Source organism: Pleurodeles waltl, chromosome 1_2 (assembly GCF_031143425.1).
Source record: "Pleurodeles waltl isolate 20211129_DDA chromosome 1_2, aPleWal1.hap1.20221129, whole genome shotgun sequence".
Lineage (NCBI taxonomy): Eukaryota > Metazoa > Chordata > Amphibia > Caudata > Salamandridae > Pleurodeles > Pleurodeles waltl.
The window spans coordinates 292,408,597-292,429,816 of NC_090437.1; the positions used below are offsets into that span (position 1 = coordinate 292,408,597).

Sequence of the window (21,220 nt, forward strand, 5' to 3'; positions counted from 1 at the left end):
TCCATAGCACCTTTTGTAAACGAAAACTCCACAAGATTGTTCCATTCTCATGAACAAATATCCTGCCACCTCTTCCCGAACTCGCTCCCACATGTGCCTGCCATTGAACCATAGGGCAACCCACTACAAATGGGTAACTGCTTAACCATATCAATCTGCCTCAGGTTCTCTGACACTGAACACTGAAAAACCCCCAACTAGTACAAACAATGCCACTTCTGAACTGGTATTATAGAAGTCAGGTAACACCCCACCCGATGCACTAGTCAACAAAGAGTGATAGGTCTCCTTACCCTTTTTGCACCAGAGACCTACCTTGACCGTCCCTCCAGTTTCTCCTTCCCATGTTTCCTGCTGACCGTTCATATCCCCAAAATAGTTTCCCCTTAAACACTACCCTGGCTAGTTTACCTGCAATCAAGACTGCTGATAAACTTGATCTGATAAGGTTCATTGTTAAATTCACCATCTCCTCCCATCGCTGTACAAAAAAATATAGCCTCCACTTTTGGACAAAATGCACATAAGCTACCAAGTCTAAATACACCTGCCAAAATGATTTCTTTGTTGAAGGTGCCAGTGTCTTCCCAATTAACTGGATTATCCTCAGCAACTTATCTGCCACACCTTCTTCGGTATTTCCAATCTGTGTAACTCCACCTCCTGTGCCAAGCGATTGAATGTCTTCCACTGTGAATGCAACAAAGCAGTCACAGTTTATTTTTTCACTCCCAGAACATGTGTGGCTCCTAAAAACAATGTTAAACTCTATGCAACCTAAAATAAAAACTCAGCAGCTGTAAATCTTGACATTTTTTGCAGGCTGTCTCCTTAAAAAGTAAACCACTGCATTGTACACCAAATTGAATAAAACATTCTTATCCCAAAAGTACTTACTATACAAAACCAGTGCCACCACCAAATGAAAAAATCCAAAAAGGCAATACTGCACCGCTCTTCCCTCTTCTACTCAGGCCAGAGGTCCACACACCAGTTTCCTTCCTAAAATAATCCGAGAACACAGCCACCAGCCGTGTCCAAAAAATGTGGATTCTCCACATCGTTTTGGCACCCAGGTTCTCAAATAGCACACCACTGAAATTTGGCAAAAAGACTAATCCCATTGCAGATCTGCTTTCACCGCAGCTGGCAAATGAATTCTATGATGTGGCAATGACTAATCTGCCAAAATCAATCCTAACAATGTACAAAACGTTGTATCTGTCATCACTATCTGAAAGGTGAAGTTCAAGTGGCCTAGAAGAACTTGAATTGACCTCATCTCAATTTCCTTCCTCACCAACCTGTTGTCAAGCAAAACAATAATCTTTCCCCCAGTGTTCACAAATGTTAACACATCCCCCTGGCCAACTGTTTCTGTGGCACCCCAGACCCTGAAATCTGCCATCAGCAACCAAAACTTGTCCAAGGTGCCCCGACATGGCTTCACATTCTGGGATCCCACTATGAAAAAATCATCCAGATAATGCTTCACATGCACACACCTGTACACTTCAGTAAAACACAAATGAAGGAATGAACTGAACTCTTCAAAAAGGGAGAAAGAGCTTAAGCAACCCATTTGTGCTGCCTTATCTACATAATTTTTACGTGAAACTTAAATATACAATAACTCATGGTCCTCAGATTGAATGAGCAACAGCTGAAAAGCCAGTTCAATTTCACACTTAGCTATCAGTGCCTTAACCCCTGCTCTCTTGAACAGTCCAGTAGCAACATCCAGAGGCACGTAATGAACAGATGAAAGCGTGTCAGCTATATAATTGTTCACCACCTAACTGCCTGCCCTGAAAGATTGATGAATCAACCTGAATTATGCCTTCTCTTTTTCTGGGAATTATGCCTTCTCTTTTAATTTCTCTACTGGCCAGTCATCAAAGTGTCCCTCCATCTACAACTTCTCCCAAGCTACATCTGGGTATTCCCTCACTGTTTTCAAAGTCTGAGCCCATCATCTACCCTGAGAATCATCATAACCTAGCCTGAACCCCATTTTCACACCTGTGACCCAAGCACCCTGACTCCTTGACTAAAACAGTGTGTGACTGGGCATCCCCCCCCACATTTTGAGCACTTCCACCTAAATTGGCAATATTTCCCATTACAAGTGTTTTTCTTAAAGGCCCAAATTGCTCCAATTTGAAAGGCTTGTCCACAACAACTGCCACCCCCCTTGGGTGGGCCCCCATTAAAAGTTTCAATACACTAGTGGCAGCCCTCTTATTGTATATGAAGTTTTTATAGTGCTGGTTCCAGCACACCCCACATAGCCTCAACATCCTTAACCGACCTTGGTCTGAACGCCTTATCATAGCCGGACCAGGTCCACCCTCCAAATGCAGTTTGTGCCATGTGCCCAACACCCATATACTTTAAAGGTGTTACACAGCACTGAGAGCTACACACCTCTGACAATAAACTCTTACTATAAATGAGGGAAGCTGGTGTGCAATTCTCATGGTGACTTGCATCTCAGACAGCTGTGACAGCTCACACTCCTCTCGATGTTTCTTTTGCCCTGAGCTTTCCAATCAGCAGTTTAAAAACGTCCACATGCTCGCCCATCCACATTTTGTCCTTTGTTGCTGCCATTAAATCTGCTTCCAAGTACTTCATCATACCCATGTAAGGGAGCTTCTTGTGTTCTATCTCTTTACTAACCTACCCTGACTTTTTACAGATGTTTCTTCCTCCACCATTGGTCCAGAGTTTTCCTTGGTGTATATTTGCCTCTGTCAATTATGACCTTGCTCTTTGTAATCAGCCTTTCACTTCCTTCTCCGTCTTCTCCCTTCCCCAACTCCAATGGAGTGAAAACATGATTCATACTTTTTTTTCCATACTCTGACATACCTGGTTTTGAGATCAGGGCTCACACTGAAGACCGCTGTTCTGCAACCATCTTCAATGGTTCGATCTTCTTCCTGAACTATGTATTTTGAGTTCCTATGTACCTTTAGAACACCAGGTTCACCCACTGTGCTGTATAAAGTGGGCCTCTGCCAGCCCTTCAAACGTTCTCTCCACCAGTGCCATTCCTCCTGCCTCCCTTACTCTAGACTCTTGTGCATCACCTACAACCTCCCTCTCCTCCAACTTGGCCTCTTTTTCACAATCCAATTCAGTATTCACAGCAGCCTCTACACTCACAGCAGCCACACCACTCATACTCTTCCAGACTCTGTTCATTGTTGTCAGTCACTGTCACCTTGCCAGACATACCAGACAGTGCTTTCGTGTCAGTAGTGGAATGTGGGCTGCACAAGACCTGTGAGCAATCGGCTCATCGCTGCCCACCCATCGTTGGTGCTCGGTTATGTGCAGGAGGGTAAGGGCCACTAATGCTCCCCCCATGCTGTCTGCCTCACCTTCCCTGGCTGTCATGATTCAAACCCATTTTCCATGTGCACCTGGCTGTCTACACGACCCTGCCTTCTGTACCTCTGCAGTACTGACAACAACTGGTCCAGCACGCACCATTTTTCAGCCCATAAATTGCTGTCTGTCACCTGATGGTGCTCCTCTTTGCCCTATGCCAACCTAGTCATTTTGAAAACCAACAAAGTGGCCCCTTTAAATGCAAGAATTTTGTGACCTGGGTGCGATGTATCCTGCCTCCATTCTGCTCTTATGGCCTCCTGTTAGAGAATCTTCGTGGTCAGTCACATATCTCTGCCCAACCCCACCCAGCACCAATTGCTTCGCCCTTCCTCTTCTATGTCGCACAGGGACCCAACAATGTCAGTTGCCAAGGATGTCTCCTGACTTGCTTTTCCCGTGCCTCGGGCTCCTTTAAGAGGAGTTTGGGCCTTCATCAATGTGGTCCACCCGCCCCTCTTTTCTGTAGCAATGATGCTGATGGTGGCAGGACTTGCTTTCTGTGTGGGTGCCTCCTGCTGGCCTAGAATAGTAACTGCACCCGCCTGTCTAGCACAGTGTCCACCAGTGCAGCATGATCAACACACCCACTTATGTGTCTTATGCTGATGTCCTGACCTCCTGTAGGCCTTTCAGAGGCCTCACCGCATCTGCCTAAAACTCACCATCACTCTGGCTTGCTTCAGTTGAGCCAGGCACTCTTGCTTTGTTGCGGCTAGCCACCTAACAAGGATTACTTTACACATCTCTTGCCTCACGCCCACCTGCTTTTTCTGCCTTGAACGGTGTGAAGAAAAATGCAAAAATAGCTGCAGCTATCCTCTTTGGCTGACCTCCTGGTGGGCCTCCCTTGACTAGGGATCCTGGCCTGTTGTAGTACACCAGTTATGAAAAGATCCTTCTGCCCAGCCTGTCTAGCAAGCACAGCCTTCCCCACTGCTTTAACTTTCTCAGTAGCAATACTCCCAATTTTCCTACTAGGTCTCAACCCGTTTCTAATCGCACAAATTCCACAAGTGTAAGTAACACTCATGCCACACCTACCTGGAAAGAGGACCCCTGGAAGCCTATCTCATAGTAAATCTCTAAACCCACCCACCCAGGACGTCTCCAATCCGTTACAAATTGGCTCTTAGACCATACCACGAACCTGAAGAGCCCGGGAATGAAAACCCAAAATGTTGCCCCCAGTCCCCATTCACAACCTCATCCTTTTAATGGGACTTGTATTCAAAATGCATTGCTGGCCTTTTTAAACATTTGTTCCACAAGTCCGGTTCACATTACTGCTATATGTTTAATTTGAACTCGAGTGTTCTTCTGTTTTTGGTTTGTTTGACTCCTTTTATTTGGCAGTTGTGCCTTTTGTAGATTTTAAATCTACATGTTTGACTGTAATTCCAATTCTTTGTTCTGCATTGTACACATGCCCTTATTATCAATGAAAAACCTGTTGCATCTTCGTTTTTCAACCTTCACTTTTTAATTTGATCACATTCTAGAATTAGTATTGCACAGCTTGATACATGTTATTCCTGCTAAGTGCCAGTGCGCAGATGCTATCTTGAGAGGATTTTATTTCATCTTTCAAATTCTTCTACGAAATTTTTACTTAATTCACAATATGCAATATAGCTTTTAGAAAAACTTTGTTTTGATTTTTTCCATCTGTTTTTATGTTTTGCTCTGATGTTTGTATTCCTTTAATGAAATATGCTTTGTTGTATGAAAGTTGTGTTTTTTTATTACATTGTAAGTTGTTTACGATCTTTGCGCCACACTTTTGAGTGGTGAAATCCTCGCTGTGCTGTTTCCCTTGTAGCAGACAATTTGTATTCCTAATCCCAAACGGTGATGATACATCTTTCATTCTGCAATCTTTAAAACGAATGTCCATTTCTGAATGTTTAACGTATTTCTTTTTTTGGCAAAACACACTTAACGGTGGCCTGCAACTACCTTCCTCAGGACTCTGAATGCTTCACTTAACTAACCTTTTCTTGTTTCTACCTTTCCCACTGATTTTATCTTCCGAGACTTTCTGCATTCTTTTTCCCCAATTTTCTGTGTTTTTAATTCAATAATTGGATAACGGCGTGTTCTCCTACAGTCAGATTCTAACTCATTTTCAATTAAAAGAGGGTGCGAGTGATTTTTTTTTTCTTTTTTTGCATTCTGGTTGTTTTCTGACATTTGAGATTGTTAACTTGTTTCCTGAGGAATTGCTCTTTGTTCTCCATTTGGTCCTAAAGAACATTGACACTTTTTTGATTTTCCTTTTATATCTAGATATCCTGCAAGCTCAGCTTATTAATATGGATGTAATCCCTACACTAGTGAAACTGCTGGGCATTCACTGCCAAAACACAGCATTGACAGAAATGTGCCTTGTTGCATTCGGCAATTTAGCTGAACTTGGTAAGTATTTTTTTTTTTTTTGTATTAAGCCATATAGGCTCATTCTGTGTGGCTTTTTAGTGTGGTAATCTTTGTAAATAATTGTGTTTTAGATTGAGTCCAGATTCTGAGTTCCACTGACTGACTGGGAGTTAAAACTATCCGCTGTTAAATCCGCTACTGCACCTCACTGCCCCATTCAAAGTTTTCCATCACCCAGTGAGGGACAATGGGAGGGAGTCTGAGTTGTTGCTTTCAAATTCCTGGGATTTTCCCTTGTTTAGACCTGTTTTCCTTTTGCAAAATGTCCCAATTGTTAAGCTGGTAAAATATGAAAAGGGGAAAAAGTGCAGGTGTGCATATAAAGGTTTAAATGATCAAGCACAAACAGTTTGGCCCTTGATGCCAGTATTCCTGAAGCGCTCACAAAGTGTAAGAATTGGATTATTAATTTGGGGATGACTACCCACCTCAAGGAATATTCACAACCTTTATCAGGGTGAACCCTCAAAATCACTAAATTAACCTGAACGCAACCCCTTGGTAGCTCTGGCATAAAGCAGACAGGATGTGACTTAGGTCAGTCTGTAAATTATGTGTGCATTACCAAAGCAATAATAGAGCCAAAATGCAAGAAACAAATTGTAAAATGTGATGAATAAAATGACATGTAAATGATATAAATGCTGAAAGGGTACTGGAGATATGAATTCTTAAATGTTGTGGTGGGAATACCACCAAGAAACACGAAGTGCCAATGATAATCAAGGATCACAATGAACTGGGACCTACGCACAACTTGACTCTGACGGCGATGGCGCACAGGTTGGATACACCAACCAGGTTAGTCCTGGTAAAAAAAAAAAAAAATTACCTTCTGAATTTTGTCCTTTCAATTGCAATCCACCACAGGAAAACACTTCTAAAGCCCCCAGGACCTCAGGGAGGCATTTAGAGACTCATAGGGTTGCAGGCAGAGGTCAACAGCAATGTGCAGTCCAGAGATAGTTGCTATTGGTCAGCTGGGCAGTTTTAGGAAAATGCCTTTTGTAGCTTGTTGTGTCCCTATAGCTTTAAAAGATGGTCAGCCTTAAGACCGCTAACTTTAACTTCTTTTTCCTGGGTACAAGAGAGAGGTCCAGTACTTTAAGGCACCTCTCAGATCACAGAGGGCCAGTCCAGGTCCAGTAGTGTTCTGAAGTGGGTGCCTGGAGATGCCACATTTATGCTTGGCATAGACTAGAATAACTACTGTGCACACCCTAAGCAATGGGGTAAAGGTTCCCAGGACCAACCCTGCTCACTTTGGGCATTTTAAAGATGGCGAAAGTCTTCTGCCACACATTATTTGGGCTCCGTTGGCTATGTGTGTAGGTGGGGTGAGTGCAGTATGGTAATCTCAGTGCTACATCCAAAACTAAACTCCAAGTTGGGGCAACCACTCTTTTCATAATAAACCCAGAGACAGAAGTCTGGTAGAAAAAAAGTAGGGTTTTTCCAGCAATCAAACAGTAGATACACAAGAATTGTTTTGGCATCTGGTTTTCCTTAGTTTCAAGTGCACCCCAAAGTGTTATCTGTAAACCCATAAGACCTGTCAAGTGGAATTTGACATTCAAGCAGGATTTAACACTTAATTTAACTCTTGATTCCTCAGGGCTAGATTACACTTCATAAATGCCCCCAATAAAAATAAATGGAGGACTGCAGATTGCCCTGATTTTTAAGCATACCGAATCCGCATTACTAATATGTTGAGACCCATGAACCTCAGTAAGGAGTTTTGCATGATCATATGTTCCTAAGTATACAGTTTCTATTTCTGTCTAAACTGATGTGCATTCTCTTCACATCCATTGACTTGAGCAATGCACGCCTACTTTAGATAGGATTTATAGATTTCTTTTGATAAAACACCACTCATGAGGATTTTAAAGAGCAGATATGCCCCTCAAAGACCAATAAAACTAGTGTTTCTGACTGCTTGTATCTTTTTTTTTCAAACAAGAGTTCATCTTTGTACCTTTCTTTTCACAACCCTGGGCTCTTAAATTTTACTTGCAACCTTTTTTCTTTACCTGTTCAAGTCAACAGTAACTATGCATTGCCTGTGACTTTAGGACCCGGAGGCCTCCATACAACCCCCACTCCCCACCAGAAATACACAAACCGACAACTTTTAATCGTTGGAAGTGGTTTATTCAAACATTAAACATCTTATGCCTTTTTAAGCATACTAGATATTCACAAGAGTAATGGGTATCCTTTTACCAAACACTCAACATATTTACATTTTCATATCTACATGTCATGAGCATTTTTGTGACCATAAATCAATTCTGACAGGATCCCTTCCTGTCCTGAACCACCATTGGACCACACAGGTGACCCATCTATCACCTGTATCCCTAGGAGGGGCGGTTACCCTGACTGCACTGTACCCTGTCCTCATGCTTCGGGTTCCGCCCCCTCCTCCAAACACCAATCAGACTCGGGGTGTAACGGGGTGGCCAAGAGCTGGAGCCCCATGTTCCCCCCAGCGATCTGAGCTCCCTTACCCCTTGATCTGGTGTGTACATCCGTTGGTTGGCTCAGAACTTCAGGATCCTATCCCAGGTGTCCTCCCGGGGCCCCCACCTTGGGGACCCCCCCCTGTTGCTTCTAGTCACAGTTATATCTCAATTTCCGCCACGAGGGCAATCAGGGCCCAAAAGGTCCTTCGCCCTCCCCACCTAAAAACAAACTATGCGCAAAGGACCATATGTCATGAATGATTTGATCAGTCCCTGTATCAGATAGGTGCACCTGGTCCTTGTGGAACATGTGTGAGCCCTTTAATAGTTTGTGGGGGATGTTCCATAGCTGCCCCGGGCCAGGGCAAAGTTTTGCCATCTCAGCGTTAAGCCGTCGTACCGAAACATTGATAGTCCTTGACCTGATCCCTGCGCCCCATTTTCGCCGTGGCACCTTGTGGGACCACGCAATTGCAGCATTTGGAAATTGCTTTGACAATTTAGTAATCTCTAAAAATACTGTTTCTCTTAGAGTCTTGCGGCCCAATCGCACCAAGTCGTTGCCTCCTAAGTGAATAATGATAAGATCCGGGGACTGTAGCCCCTCACATCCCTTCGCCATATTGACCAAATGCTGTAGCTGAGTGATGCCCACTCCGCCAATTCCACATCAGCGGAACGCCACACCTTGAACCATCGCCGGATTCGACCCACGGAGCTGTTGCACCCGGTACGCCGCCCGTCGAACAAATGAATGCCCCAGAACCCAAACTACACGTTGAGACATTGTACTGAAATGAAAAGAAAAGAGCGTGAGGAGATCATATACTAGCACTGTGCTACCTTTATAACAATTTGGGCCTGATGTAACGTCTGTAACACTCAGATGACCACCGCCCGATGCCTTTCACTGCGGTGGCCGTCAAGCCAGCACCTGCCGCTAGTGTGGCTGCCCCTATTCTAAATGAATGGGAGGAGTAACCTATTTGCTCCACCCCTAATGCCTTCAGGGCCAACTTGAAGATCATCAAGAATTGGTATCGCAATAGGCAATCCCCGTTAAGGTGTATGAACAAAGCGGACGAGCCAGCCCGAGGGCGGACCTTGAGGTAATTATTCGTAAGCAGTACTGGGCATAACGGTGATCCGGGCGTGGCCCTGAGTGTGATACGCGCCCCCTTCTGAAGCTGGTCCGTTTTTGATTTGCGCAAGACTATAGAAAGGAACCCTGCGCCAGTGGTAACGTCGCCCCACTGTAACCCACCCGCATGATCGCCCTTGGATGCGCCCACCAATTCACTGATTCGGAAGGCCCCGTAAAAGGCCACAGCAAAAGCTGCGAAGAATAAGGCTGCCTCAGCGGGGGACGAGCAGATGCCTCGAAGTGCGCCCTGGATGTTCTCAAGCAGGGGTGCGGTAACGGGCCGCCTAGCATCTGCTTTAACATGAGCCACCCTGGCCCAACCTGCTAAGGCCCTTTTTATAATAAAAGTATTCAACGGTGCCTCAAGTTTTCTGATCTTTGCGAAAAAACGTATCGCCGCCAAATAAGCCTTTGCACAAGATACTGGGCGCCCCATGAGTTTTAAATGCTGCAGGAAAGCACAAACCGCAAACTCAGTGAATAGTTCGGAAATATGCTGTGATTGTAAGAACCTTCTGTAATTATAAAAATCGTTCTCGTAAGCTTTCTTAGTGCGTGGTGCTAGAGACGTTGCTACTAAATCGGGGAGGGCGGGCACCAATTCTCCACAGAGACTCTGGGAACTCCGACATCTTTTCCATGGCCTGAGGGTGATACCGCAGAAATTCCTGCATTAATGAGCGAGACAGAACGTCAGCTGCGTTGTTTAGCCCTGAAAGTAATGTTGTGTTGCAAGCAAGTCAAAATCAGGTGCTTTAACAGGCGTAGGACCAGCGGGCATGAAGCCCCTTGGCGGTTAATGACTTCTACTACCGCCATGTTGTCAGACCAAAAGGTAACCACCCTATTCTTCAATATCTCCGCCCAGATATTTACCGCTACCACAATAGGGAATAATTCCAAAAAGGATATGTTCTTGGTCCAACCCTTGCTTTCCCAAACTTCGGGCCAGTCAGCTCTGCACCACCGGGGGCCCAATATTGCTCCAAAACCTATGCTACCAGCCGAGTCGGTGTACAAACCTAGCGTTGGGCTGGAGATTGCCTTCTTGGGCCAAATGACCGCACCATTGAAATCTTGCAGAAAAAGATCCCACAACCTTAAGTCTCCCTTAACCTCCACAGATAGCCGGGTGTGGTGATGCTTTTGAGACAGCCCGGACATTGAACGAGCGATAGATCTAGAAAAGGGGCGGGCCATGGGGATGATTCTCAGTGCAAAATTTAGTTGGCCTACCAGCACCTGTAGCTGGTGGAGGGTAACTCTCTTCTGAGACATTACATGAATGGATTCCTTGAAAGCCAGCAACTTCTCCTGAGGTAAGCGACACTCCCCGGCCAGCGAATCAATTTCAGTCCCCAGGAAAGTGATGCACATAGTGGGACCAGCCGTTTTCTCGGGGGCCAAAGGAACCCCGAATTCCTCAAACATTGCAATCAAGGTCTGGAGAGTCCACCCGCATTTGTCAGACCCCGGGGGGCCCAGGATTAGGAAATCATCCAAATAATGAATGACATTGCGGTGACCAGTGCGAAGTGAGAAAGCCCACTGGAGAAAAGTGCTGAATTGTTCAAAATAACTACATGATATACTACAACCCATGGGCATGCATTTATCATAGAAGTATTCCCCATGGAACTGAAAACCCAAGAGATGATAATCGTCGGGTTGGATAGAACGCTGACTCAATGTCGGTCTTTGCTAACAGGGCCCCTTGGCCCAGCGCCCTTACCTTTTCCACTGCGTTGTCAGCTGATGCATAGCGGACTGAGCAAAGCTGGCGGTCAATGGCATCGTTAACTGATGACCCCCGGGGGGCAGACAAATTGTGAATCAGCCTGAACTGCCCTGGTTCCCTCTTGGGCACCACTCCCAAAGGGGAGCACACAAAGCCGGATAAAGGTGGTCTTTCAAAGGGGCCCGCCAGCCTGCCCAGGGCCTGCTCTTTTGCCAGCTTCCTGGCCACTACACAAGAGTTCTGTGACGCTGAGATTAAGTTCTTACAGTGATTTACTGGTGCGACATTTGTGGCGGGGATCCTGAAACCATAGGAACACCCGTGAAAAAGTAACTTTGCGGAATCTAAGGCTGGGTAAGCCTGTAACCATGGAAGCAATGTGTTTCGTCTAATAGGGGTAGGCAGAGGGGGGTCAATTTGCTGGCTTACCTGGATCCCTGCCCCTCTCTTTAGACTTCTGGATACACTTAGATTCGGGGTGGGAGGGGTGCCCGCAAAAGGAACAGTTATGCCTGAACTTGCATGAACCTGCGGGCGTGAACACACCTTTCGGTTGAATGCCCAGCAAAAGCCCTTCCTCTCACTAGGCGCCTGTGGCCGAAAGGGCTGCCTCCCAGAGACCTTGTTGTTGACGCATTCCAGCCAGACATTAACCTCAGTTTGATCCCATCCAATGGATGGATCCTCTACCTTAGCCCAGCGGAAATCCCTGTCGTATTCTATCCAAGCATACCCCCCATAAGTGTGCTGGGCCTTCAATATTTTATTTGCGTAGTAAATCAAAGAGGAGCCCAACTCAGGTTTTTTCTCCAACAAGACTGACATGAATACGTTAAAAAGCCAATAACCAATTTGTAATATTCTCTTCCACCTTGGGTTTCCTATCCTCAAAGAATGAAGACTTGGGTTCTTTATCTTTAGACTCGGCCTCCCTCCTTTTTGCCCTTATCAAGGAAAAGATGTCCACAAATTCCCCTTTCCAGATCTTCTCCTTAACCTCTGCAGCAATGTGTGCTGTCAGCTTACCTGGTCTGGATAGCAGCGCATCTGTTGTCCCTTCCTTTGTAGAGTTATCCTGAACCGGAACCTTGCTGGCACCAGGCTGGACATTTAAAACTATGGGGGGGGTGAGGCGATAACAGCCTCACCCCCATAGGGTGACACTCGGGCTGTGAACAGATGCCTGCGGGTTTGATGTATGTGCAGCCGATAGCGCGTCCACCTGGCGTTTTTAGTTCATTTAGTGTGTTCTGCAAAGAATCATCCGCCCCCCACGGCGTTGTAGGAGGGGGCGAGTTAACAGGTGGTGTACTAATACTGGCTAACAACCTGGATACTTCAAGCAATGTTTGCCTGGATGGGTCCTGTACCTGTGTCTGATGCTCAGGAGCCTTAGGAGTAGGGAGGGGTACAGGCAGCGCTGCAGGTACTGTTGCGGGCAAAGCTACCCCTGTTAAGGGGCCGGGTGGGGCCCCTGACTGTGCTGCGGGTGCCAAGGAGGCCAAGGATTTCCAGGTATCCGCTAAGACCCCTTCTAACCCCGGTACTAGTGATGCAAAGGTGGTTACCGCTATGCCCTGGGTCACGGGGGAAGGGGCTGCAACTGGGGCGGGAGGTTCTGGTAGGTCAATATGAACAGGTGGACTGGCTACTGCCGTGGGGGCTGCTGTAGTGGGGGGCTGCGTGGAGGAGACTGGAGCCGGCGTTTTTCCCTTCCTCGTGCGCTTGACTGGGGGAAAAGCCGTGCTTGGAGCTACATGTGACTGCTTAGGGCGACTCCTCCTATCCCCACCAACATCCCGAACGGGTGACCCCATGACCTCGCCTGCCTCCTCTCTCCCCAATTTTTTTAGGACCAATCTCAGCAACTGCGATAATTCCGGATCATTCCCATTTCTTTTTTGCCCCCACTTGGACACACCAACACAATGCCGCCCTGTAGCAGGGGAAAGACTGGTCCCCCTTAAAAATGTGCCTCCTACGTGCTGCTGGGTTGTTTGACCAATCAGAACCTGGCACTGCTCCTGGCACAGCAGTGCCGTCCTCCTCCTGCCTCAGTGCAGCGCTCCAAGAACCTCCAGAGGCACCCCAGAGCCAGGACCGAATATAGCGCCTGTTAGGCGCTGCCCCGAATGTCGATTAATGCAGAAAATAATTGCGCCCGCTACGCGCTGCACGCTGAGCGAAATACGCTGAATTAAACCCAAACCGGCTAGCCCCACGCGGCGGGATATACTTACAAGTCCACTCCGACCAGCCAGCCACCGATGGATCCTGTAACTTGGGAACCTTGGACGCGACGCAGAAGATCCAGAAATCCTGCAGAGACCGAGGACATCCACTCCACCATCGATGGCTCCTGGAAAGCGCAAACCTTGAACGCGCTGCCGAAGAGCCAGGTCCCCGCTCACGTCCAGCCGCCGCAAAATGGTAAAGAAGGGCTAGCCTTCTTGGGGGGGCCCTTAAATAGCCCCCCACCAGTCTGCGACGACTGGATCCAGTCAGGGCCCGACGCAGACGCTATGTCCGATCCAGGGAAGCACTTCCGCCCCCGGGCCTCACAAGGCCCGGGGGCGGAAGTCCGTCCGGCCCCCTGTGCACCTCAGGTGCGTGCTCGAGGGGAGGTACTGGGCCTCGGAGCTCCCGGCCCCTAACGGGCCGCACCCCCGCACTTTAGAGGGGGCGCTTTACGCTAAGTGTTGCCGTATCTACATGCTCTCTGTGGAGAGCCATCTTGAGTTGTCCTTGGCTGCACTTGGCCTCCATGTTTTGAGGCAGACTCCTTGTAGGACTTACTACCTATAATGCAACTGAAACTACTTTGCCATACTAGTTTGTAAGAATTGATTTGTGCACAGGAGTAGCAGAGAAAGTTCTTGAGAATCTGTTCACAAACATTGTAAAAATAGGGTGTAATTGCCCATCTGTAACTAGACCTGCTTATTTTTACATTAGAATAGGCTCTGTGAGAGTCCATCAGTAGTGCCAACTTGCCTCTCCATTACCCCACTCTCTTCTTGAACCAGACTTGACTTAACACAGGGTCTTGATACCAGTTACCTGGGAAAAATCGCATACTGACCTATCTACAATATCTGTTATGAAAAATAGAGGTGAACTGGCTTGTAGGGGCATCCAAACAGTCTGATCACTCTGAAAGGCGAGTAGGGCTTAGCTATAAGCCACACACATGTAAACCTCGCTTCTGGAAGGTTGATACTGCTGGGACAAAGTCGGTTACATTTTAAAGAGTCATTGTGAAGGCTGTTAGGGTAGAAATGCACTTTTCAATGACAGGCTGATTTAAAAAAGGCTGATGATGCTGGGGCATTTTCAGACATATTTTGAAATCTTCTCAGAAATGCCGCACAGGCAGTGGCAGAAACAATCATTGTCCATCTAGCCTTCAAAGAACCATGAAGGCTGAAGCAGTGAGTCGCATATTAAGCTTGCCTATGAAAGGCCATTAGGACTGTCCTAGCCTGGCTACATTACATTCTTAAAATGTATTTGTTTTGATTGTTGCTGTAGTCCAGAGAACATTTCTTAGCTATGTTATCGCTGTGCAGTTTTACCCTTCATCTCTATGGACCAGCATTTGATATTGGTCTCTTCCTCATTGATTCGAAGCTTGATTACGTTAAATGTTTGGACTATGGACTTCCGGCCTAAGAGTTACCACCATAGCATTACACCAACATTAGACTGTTTGAAGAAAACAAATGCAGTATCTTTGCTTTGAAGGTCAATTCATTGACCTTTCATACCGTAGTCGTATTTGAGATTCTCTGTCTGACACTGAAATGGCTGCTTTATCACGTCCCTGTGTGTCCTCCTTGTCCTTGCGTTTAACTTTTCAGCTTATGTTAATGGTGCCTCCCATACTTCTTATCCTAAGTGAGACTAAAGATTGTTGGTGCAAACCTCAGGATTTTGATCATACTTCCTCTGGAGATTTGTTGATAGCCATTTACATATGTTTTACAAATTCCTATTTTGTTGAGTAACCTTATGTTGGTGTTAATATTGAAACTCTCACACAGATTCTTTCTGGTTCTTGAAAAGTATTTTGATGTGTTTAACTTCATAAGAATATTCTCAAGAGGGTTAAATGTTTCCTAGCCATTGTGAACGAAAGTTGAGATTCTGTTTAGCCTTCTGCCTAACAGGAAGACTTCCAGAGGAGCAGACACCCTGGAACAGACCAACAGGGGATGTCAGAAAGGGAGGATAAAGGCATCCTCCAAATCATAATGCCAGCAATCATGACATGTTTGCATGTGCAGTATCTTGAAAACAAATTAGGACACATCTGTGAAAGAATGACAAACAGAATCCCATTACTGTCAATCCAGGAAAGTGTGGTACGTTGACCCGTCTGTATACCTATCCTAAAAAAAATATCAATTAGTTTTTCTAAAGGATTCCCTGGAGTCTGGATAAATAGGGGCTTCTATCAACATAAACCTATCCATACCACTTTGTCATTCAGTAATATTAGCTGTCGCTTCATTTTTATTTTCTAGTTTTTGATAACACCCCTCTTGGCTATGATCAAGCCCTACTAAGAAATTGGGTTATTGGTTGAGGGGAGTGGAAGCCTCAGTCAGGCAACAACCACAATCCTTTTCAGGGTTGACCCACAAAAGTTACTAAATTAACCTTTCCTTAATCCTCTGGTAGCTTGGCACAAAGCAATCAGACTTAACTTAGAGGCAAGGTGTAAAGTATTTATGCAGTACACAAACAGTAATAATGTGAAATTACAACACAAGAAAAATCCAAAACCATTTTAGAAAAATAGAGTAAATTTTAATAAATAAAATGACACCAGAACAAAAAAATTCCAATCAGTAGAACTGAAGATAAGCAATTTAAAACTTTTAGGTAGAAATAGCACCTAAACCACACAGCGCTACTTGCTCTCATCTAGTTGTGCTATATTGGGGAAGTTACAAATTCAGTTCGATCGCTTTGAAGTGCAGGTCCGATAAAGGAACCAGGTTAGTCCTGCTGAAAGAGTTCTGTTCACAGTTGAATAGGCCGGGAGGAGCAGGGAGAGCATTCCAGATAGTCGTGGGCGTAGTGCACAGAGCAAGCCGCGCGACGTGGGCTGTCATTGCTGTAGCACCAAGAGCCGGTAGGTCGTTTTAGGTGGTCATTGCTGGAGCTTTGCTTTGGAAGTCACTGCAAGCTGTTGTTGCTGTAGTGCGAAATGCATATCTTGCATTGCTGGTTGTCAATGGTAGTCACTGTAGCACGGAGAGTCAAGTTTACTGGACATCTGCGTTGTGGTTGTCACAGGCGGCAGCATCCATTCGTAGCTGCAAAGGGCTCAAACTTAGGATTTCACCTTTTCTTCTTGGGATGACCTCAGACTGATACCAGCCAAGGTTCCAGAACCTGGAGGACACCTATTAGGGATCAGGAACTCACTCCTGCGTAGGCCTGAAGGTACAGTTGCAGAAGATCAGCTGAGCAGTTGCAGAGAGGCTTCTGGAGCTTGTTATTTCCCTGTAGCTCAAACAGGAGGTCACCCAACTGACCCTTGGAGTCACTCTGAGGAGAAGGACTGGGCCTGCTTACCTACCTGACACCAAGGCAGTCCTCAAGCAGTAGGGCAGTCCTTCTCCTGTAATGGTCACTGGTCCAGAAGTGTTCTGATGAGTGGCTCTGGAGGCCCAATGTGTATACCTGGTGCAAGCCTTTGAAGTGGGGGGATGCCTTATAATACCCCCCACATCTAGTTCTGGACAGTTCTTACCTTTCCCTGTCAAGGCTCTGTAGACGGGTCCCGGAGGACCCGACACACTCACCTCGAGTCTGCCATCTTTCGGCCGAATCCACGGAAACGACGCGGCGTTCCCCTGGCAACGGGGAAACGCCACGTCGTCACAGCATCGAGGACTTCCGGTTTCACGGACTAAAAAGGGAGACAGATCCGGAGAGGGGGCGCGTCGGAGCCCAAGGAGGAGAAGAGTGGAGAGCGACACGAGTGCGTAGCGGAGAGGAGGCGAGCGGAAGGGAAATCCCGGCCGGGGAGAAGAGGACGAACCGGTTAACCACCCCGACGAAGAACCAGGAAGAGACGCCCAGAGGAACCACCGAAGCGCGAGAGCGGGAAAAGGAAGAGACACCGGAGAAACTAGAAAGCCGCCACGACCCAGGAGGGTCGTGGCTTCACAAGGTACGGTCCCTCCTAGGGACGGGAGGGTCACGGGGAAGGTCGGTTACGGGGAAAGGCACCGGGGAAGTGGGAGGAAGGACGGGGAGGGTGAACGAGAGACAAGGGAAGGGGCAAGAAGGGAAATAGGCACAGTGTGGACCCCCGCAACCCTAAAACCCCACCCTGATCACCCCTTCACGAACTTGCCCGCATGTTGCCTTAAACCCTCACGAGCACCGTACCCCACCCACTATCCCAGAAGTACTTACCGATTCTTTATTTTGTTTCTTTCATTTCGGCCGGGGTCCGGGAGAGACATCCATCCTACACAGACCGAAGGCGACCGCGAAACGAGGAAAACCCTAGAAGAAAAGAAAGCAGTCAAGGGAAACAGAAACCCAGAGACTTAGACCCTTAACCCTACCGTTAAAAGAAATAGGCTGTGACTAAACAGAAAATAAAAAATTAAAAACTTAAATTAATCCACTCTTTTGACTCTCTTTGATCTGCTCGTAACGCAGCCCACCACAGTGGTGTCAGAAGTGGGATACCCCTTCTCAGGTGGGCTTACGAGCGTTTCATCATGAGCGAAGCCCCTTCCCTGGAGGACATAATTAAACAACTCGCAGAAGGGCAGAGACATCTGCAGTTGGTGTGGGAAGCACACCAACGCGAAGCCAAGGAGGACCGGGAGGTCTTGCAATCCGCGTTAAAAAGTCAGGCTACAATACTAGCCAATAATCAACTAGTACATGAGACTGCAATTCAAAAGCTAACCAATACAATCGCGGCTAGTAAGGTACACCCAAACGTTCCCAGTTCGGTCCTCCAAAAATACCAGTAAGGGGAAGACCCAGATTCATTTTTTACGAATTTCGAGAGGGTAGCCTCATCTGCTCAATGGCCAGAGGAACGCTGGGGTCAGTACGTGGCCCCCTTGCTTACGGGACTCCTGCAGGCTGCCTACCAATCAGCCAATCCTGATGGTACGACCTCCTATCAAGAGATAAAAAAAAGTATCCTGGGGCGGGTTGGACATGATACGGAATATTATCGTTTACGATTTAGAAAAATAAAATGGAGCGCGAACGAGGACCCTCGCTCCTTCTATTTTAGGGTGAAAGACCTAGCTCAAAAATGGTTGGGTCCCATAGGGACAACTCGGGAGGATGTCATTAAGACAATTACTTTAGAACAGTATTTGGATTCCGTACCCCTTAACACCAAGAACTGGATCCGACAACACCCAAACATGAACACTGAGGTTGCTATTGACTTGGCTTGTGCTTTCCATCGCTCCACAGAAAGTAAACCCGTCACCCCGAAACCTTTCCAAAACAAAAACATCCCTCCACTAAAACCAACTCCCAGGTATTTTCCCGAGGAAACGCGGTTCCCTATACCCGCAGAACATCCCCCTATGCAGTCCCCACAGTGTTTCCACTGTGGTGAGTGGGGGCACATTGCCAGAATATGTCCCAGGAAATCCGAAGGACCGGAGCCTATGGAAATTGGGGTCACATGACGTAGAGTATTGTGTACAGGAAAGGGGAATGAGAAATTTAGATACCTGGTCACCATAAATGGACAGGTCATTTCAGCTCTAATCTATTCAGGATGTGGACAATCTGTAATCAGGAAGGATATAATCCCTCTGGGTACTTCGGTCACCAACCGCTGGGTATCCATATGTTGTATACATGGAGACAAGGGAACTTATCCCCTTACCACGGTTAAAATAGAATGGGGCCCCTTTCGGGATATGCTTTCGATAGGGGTTATGGAGCAACTAATCGAGGACTGTATTATCGGGACTGATTATAGTCGGTTCTACGACCTATTAGATCAAGTTCGTAAGCCTGCTGGGACTCCCGAGTGGTGGACCGAAGCCCCTTTTTCCCATGTCCCTATAGAAGTACCTCCATACCGAAAGAAACTTACGCGAAAGGAAAAAAGACGGGAAAAAAGACAATATCAGGAAACCCAAAAGGCGAAGGAGGTTCCTACATTAGTAGCAGAGATTAGTAGCCGACCCATCTCTTTCCAAACGAGCCAGAGAGAAGATCCTACCCTTTCCCATGCTTGGAACTCGGCCAGAACAGAGATTACTAATGAGGTGGGTCCTTATTTTCTTATCAAGAAACACCTCCTATACCGGATAACTAGGACGGGTAAAGGGGATACCAAACAACAGTTAGTTGTTCCAGGACCATTTAGAGCTCACGTACTGTTTTTAGCCCACAATCAACCTGGGGGTGGTCACTTTGGTCGGGAGAAAACAGAAGAATACCTGATGCGAAAATTCTATTGGCCAGGAATATATGCTCAGATACGCAGATATTGTTCCCAATGTCCTAGATGCCAATTAACTGAACCAGGGATGCCCCGGAAAGCACCGTTATACCCCTTACCCATTATTGATATCCCCTTCAAACGGGTCGGCATGGACCTGGTGGGACCCCTCCTTCCCTCTTCTAAAGGTCATACCTACATATTAGTCATAGTTGACTATGCGACTAGATACCCAGAGGCCATACCCCTCGCCAGTATGACCACCAAAACCATAGCCCAAGCCATGATAACCGTATTTTCCCGCATAGGTTTTCCCCAGGAAATATTGACGGATCAAGGCACCCCCTTTATGTCGAGACTCATGAAGCAAATATGTCAGTTATTAGGGATTACCCAGCTACGCACCTAAGTCTATCACCCACAGACAGATGGACTGGTAGAACGGTATAATCGCACAATAAAGACACTGTTAAGGAAAACTGTAGATGAATCCGGTCGCAACTGGGATCAGAAGCTTCCCTTGGTTCTATATGCTATACGGACCCACGAACAGTCCTCTACGGGACATAGCCCCTTTGAATTGGTTTTTGGAAGGCAACCTCGCAGCCTTCTGGATATGGCTGCTGAAACCTGGGAGGAAGAACAGGAAGAAGGGAAACCCCTGATGGATTATGTCCATCAGCTCAGAGGGCAGTTACAAACCCTCTGGGAAGACGTTCATAGCCACCTAATCATGGCTCAAAAACAGCAAAAGGCCTACTATGATAAGGGAAGCAAAATTCGTTCCTTCCTCCCTAATGAACAGGTCCTTATTATGCGACCTACATCTGACCATAAGTTGATCGCCAAATGGCAAGGACCCTATAGGGTTATTAAATCAGTCTCCCCGGTCACTTATCTATTAGAGATAAGCACCCACCCAAGAAAAACACAAATTTACCACATAAATCTGTTAAAACAATGGAAATCGACAGAAGAGACTACCGACAAGACGGATATTGGGTGTTCGGTCTCTTATGCCCAAGAACGAGAACTGGAGTTATGCCCTATGAGAGAAACCCCTCCTGAAGAAAAACCCTATATTAACAGAAAGCTAACTGATGCTAAAAAAAAACAGCTAGATACCCTAATCGAGCAACATCCCCAATTTTTCTCCAAAACACCGGGAAATACTACATTAACCTACCATCACATTAACACACCTCTAGGACAAGTAGTGCGTCTTCGTCCATATCGCATCCCCGAAGCCCGAAAGCCTGTCATTGAAGCCGAAATCGAAGCAATGTTAGCCTTAGGGGTCATTGAACCCTCTAATAGTCCTTGGAATTCCCCCGTAGTGTTGGTTCCTAAACCGGACGGATCGATAAGATTTTGCATTGATTTTCGCAAACTTAATGAGATTTCCCTTTTTGACACCTACCCCATTCCAAGGGTGGATGACATCTTAGAAAAGTTAGGCAAGGCTTGTTATTTGTCCACCCTGGACTTAACCAAGGGGTATTGGCAGATTCCCCTCTATCCCGAAGCTAAGGAAAAGACGGCCTTTTCAACCCCTTCCGGTCTTTACCAAT

At 46.5% G+C, this 21,220-nt stretch overlaps 1 protein-coding gene across 2 annotated transcripts in view; it reads left to right on the forward strand.

Annotated features, from left to right (window-relative positions):
* The window catches only part of RAP1GDS1 (Rap1 GTPase-GDP dissociation stimulator 1), a 625,331-nt gene that overhangs the window by 407,726 nt on the left and 196,385 nt on the right, over positions 1 to 21,220 (forward strand). For both annotated transcript variants that reach the window (XM_069238277.1, XM_069238286.1), the window contains one exon: positions 5,689 to 5,817. In XM_069238277.1, coding sequence (XP_069094378.1) covers positions 5,689 to 5,817 — 129 coding nt within the window. The remainder of the gene's footprint in view (positions 1 to 5,688; positions 5,818 to 21,220) is intronic.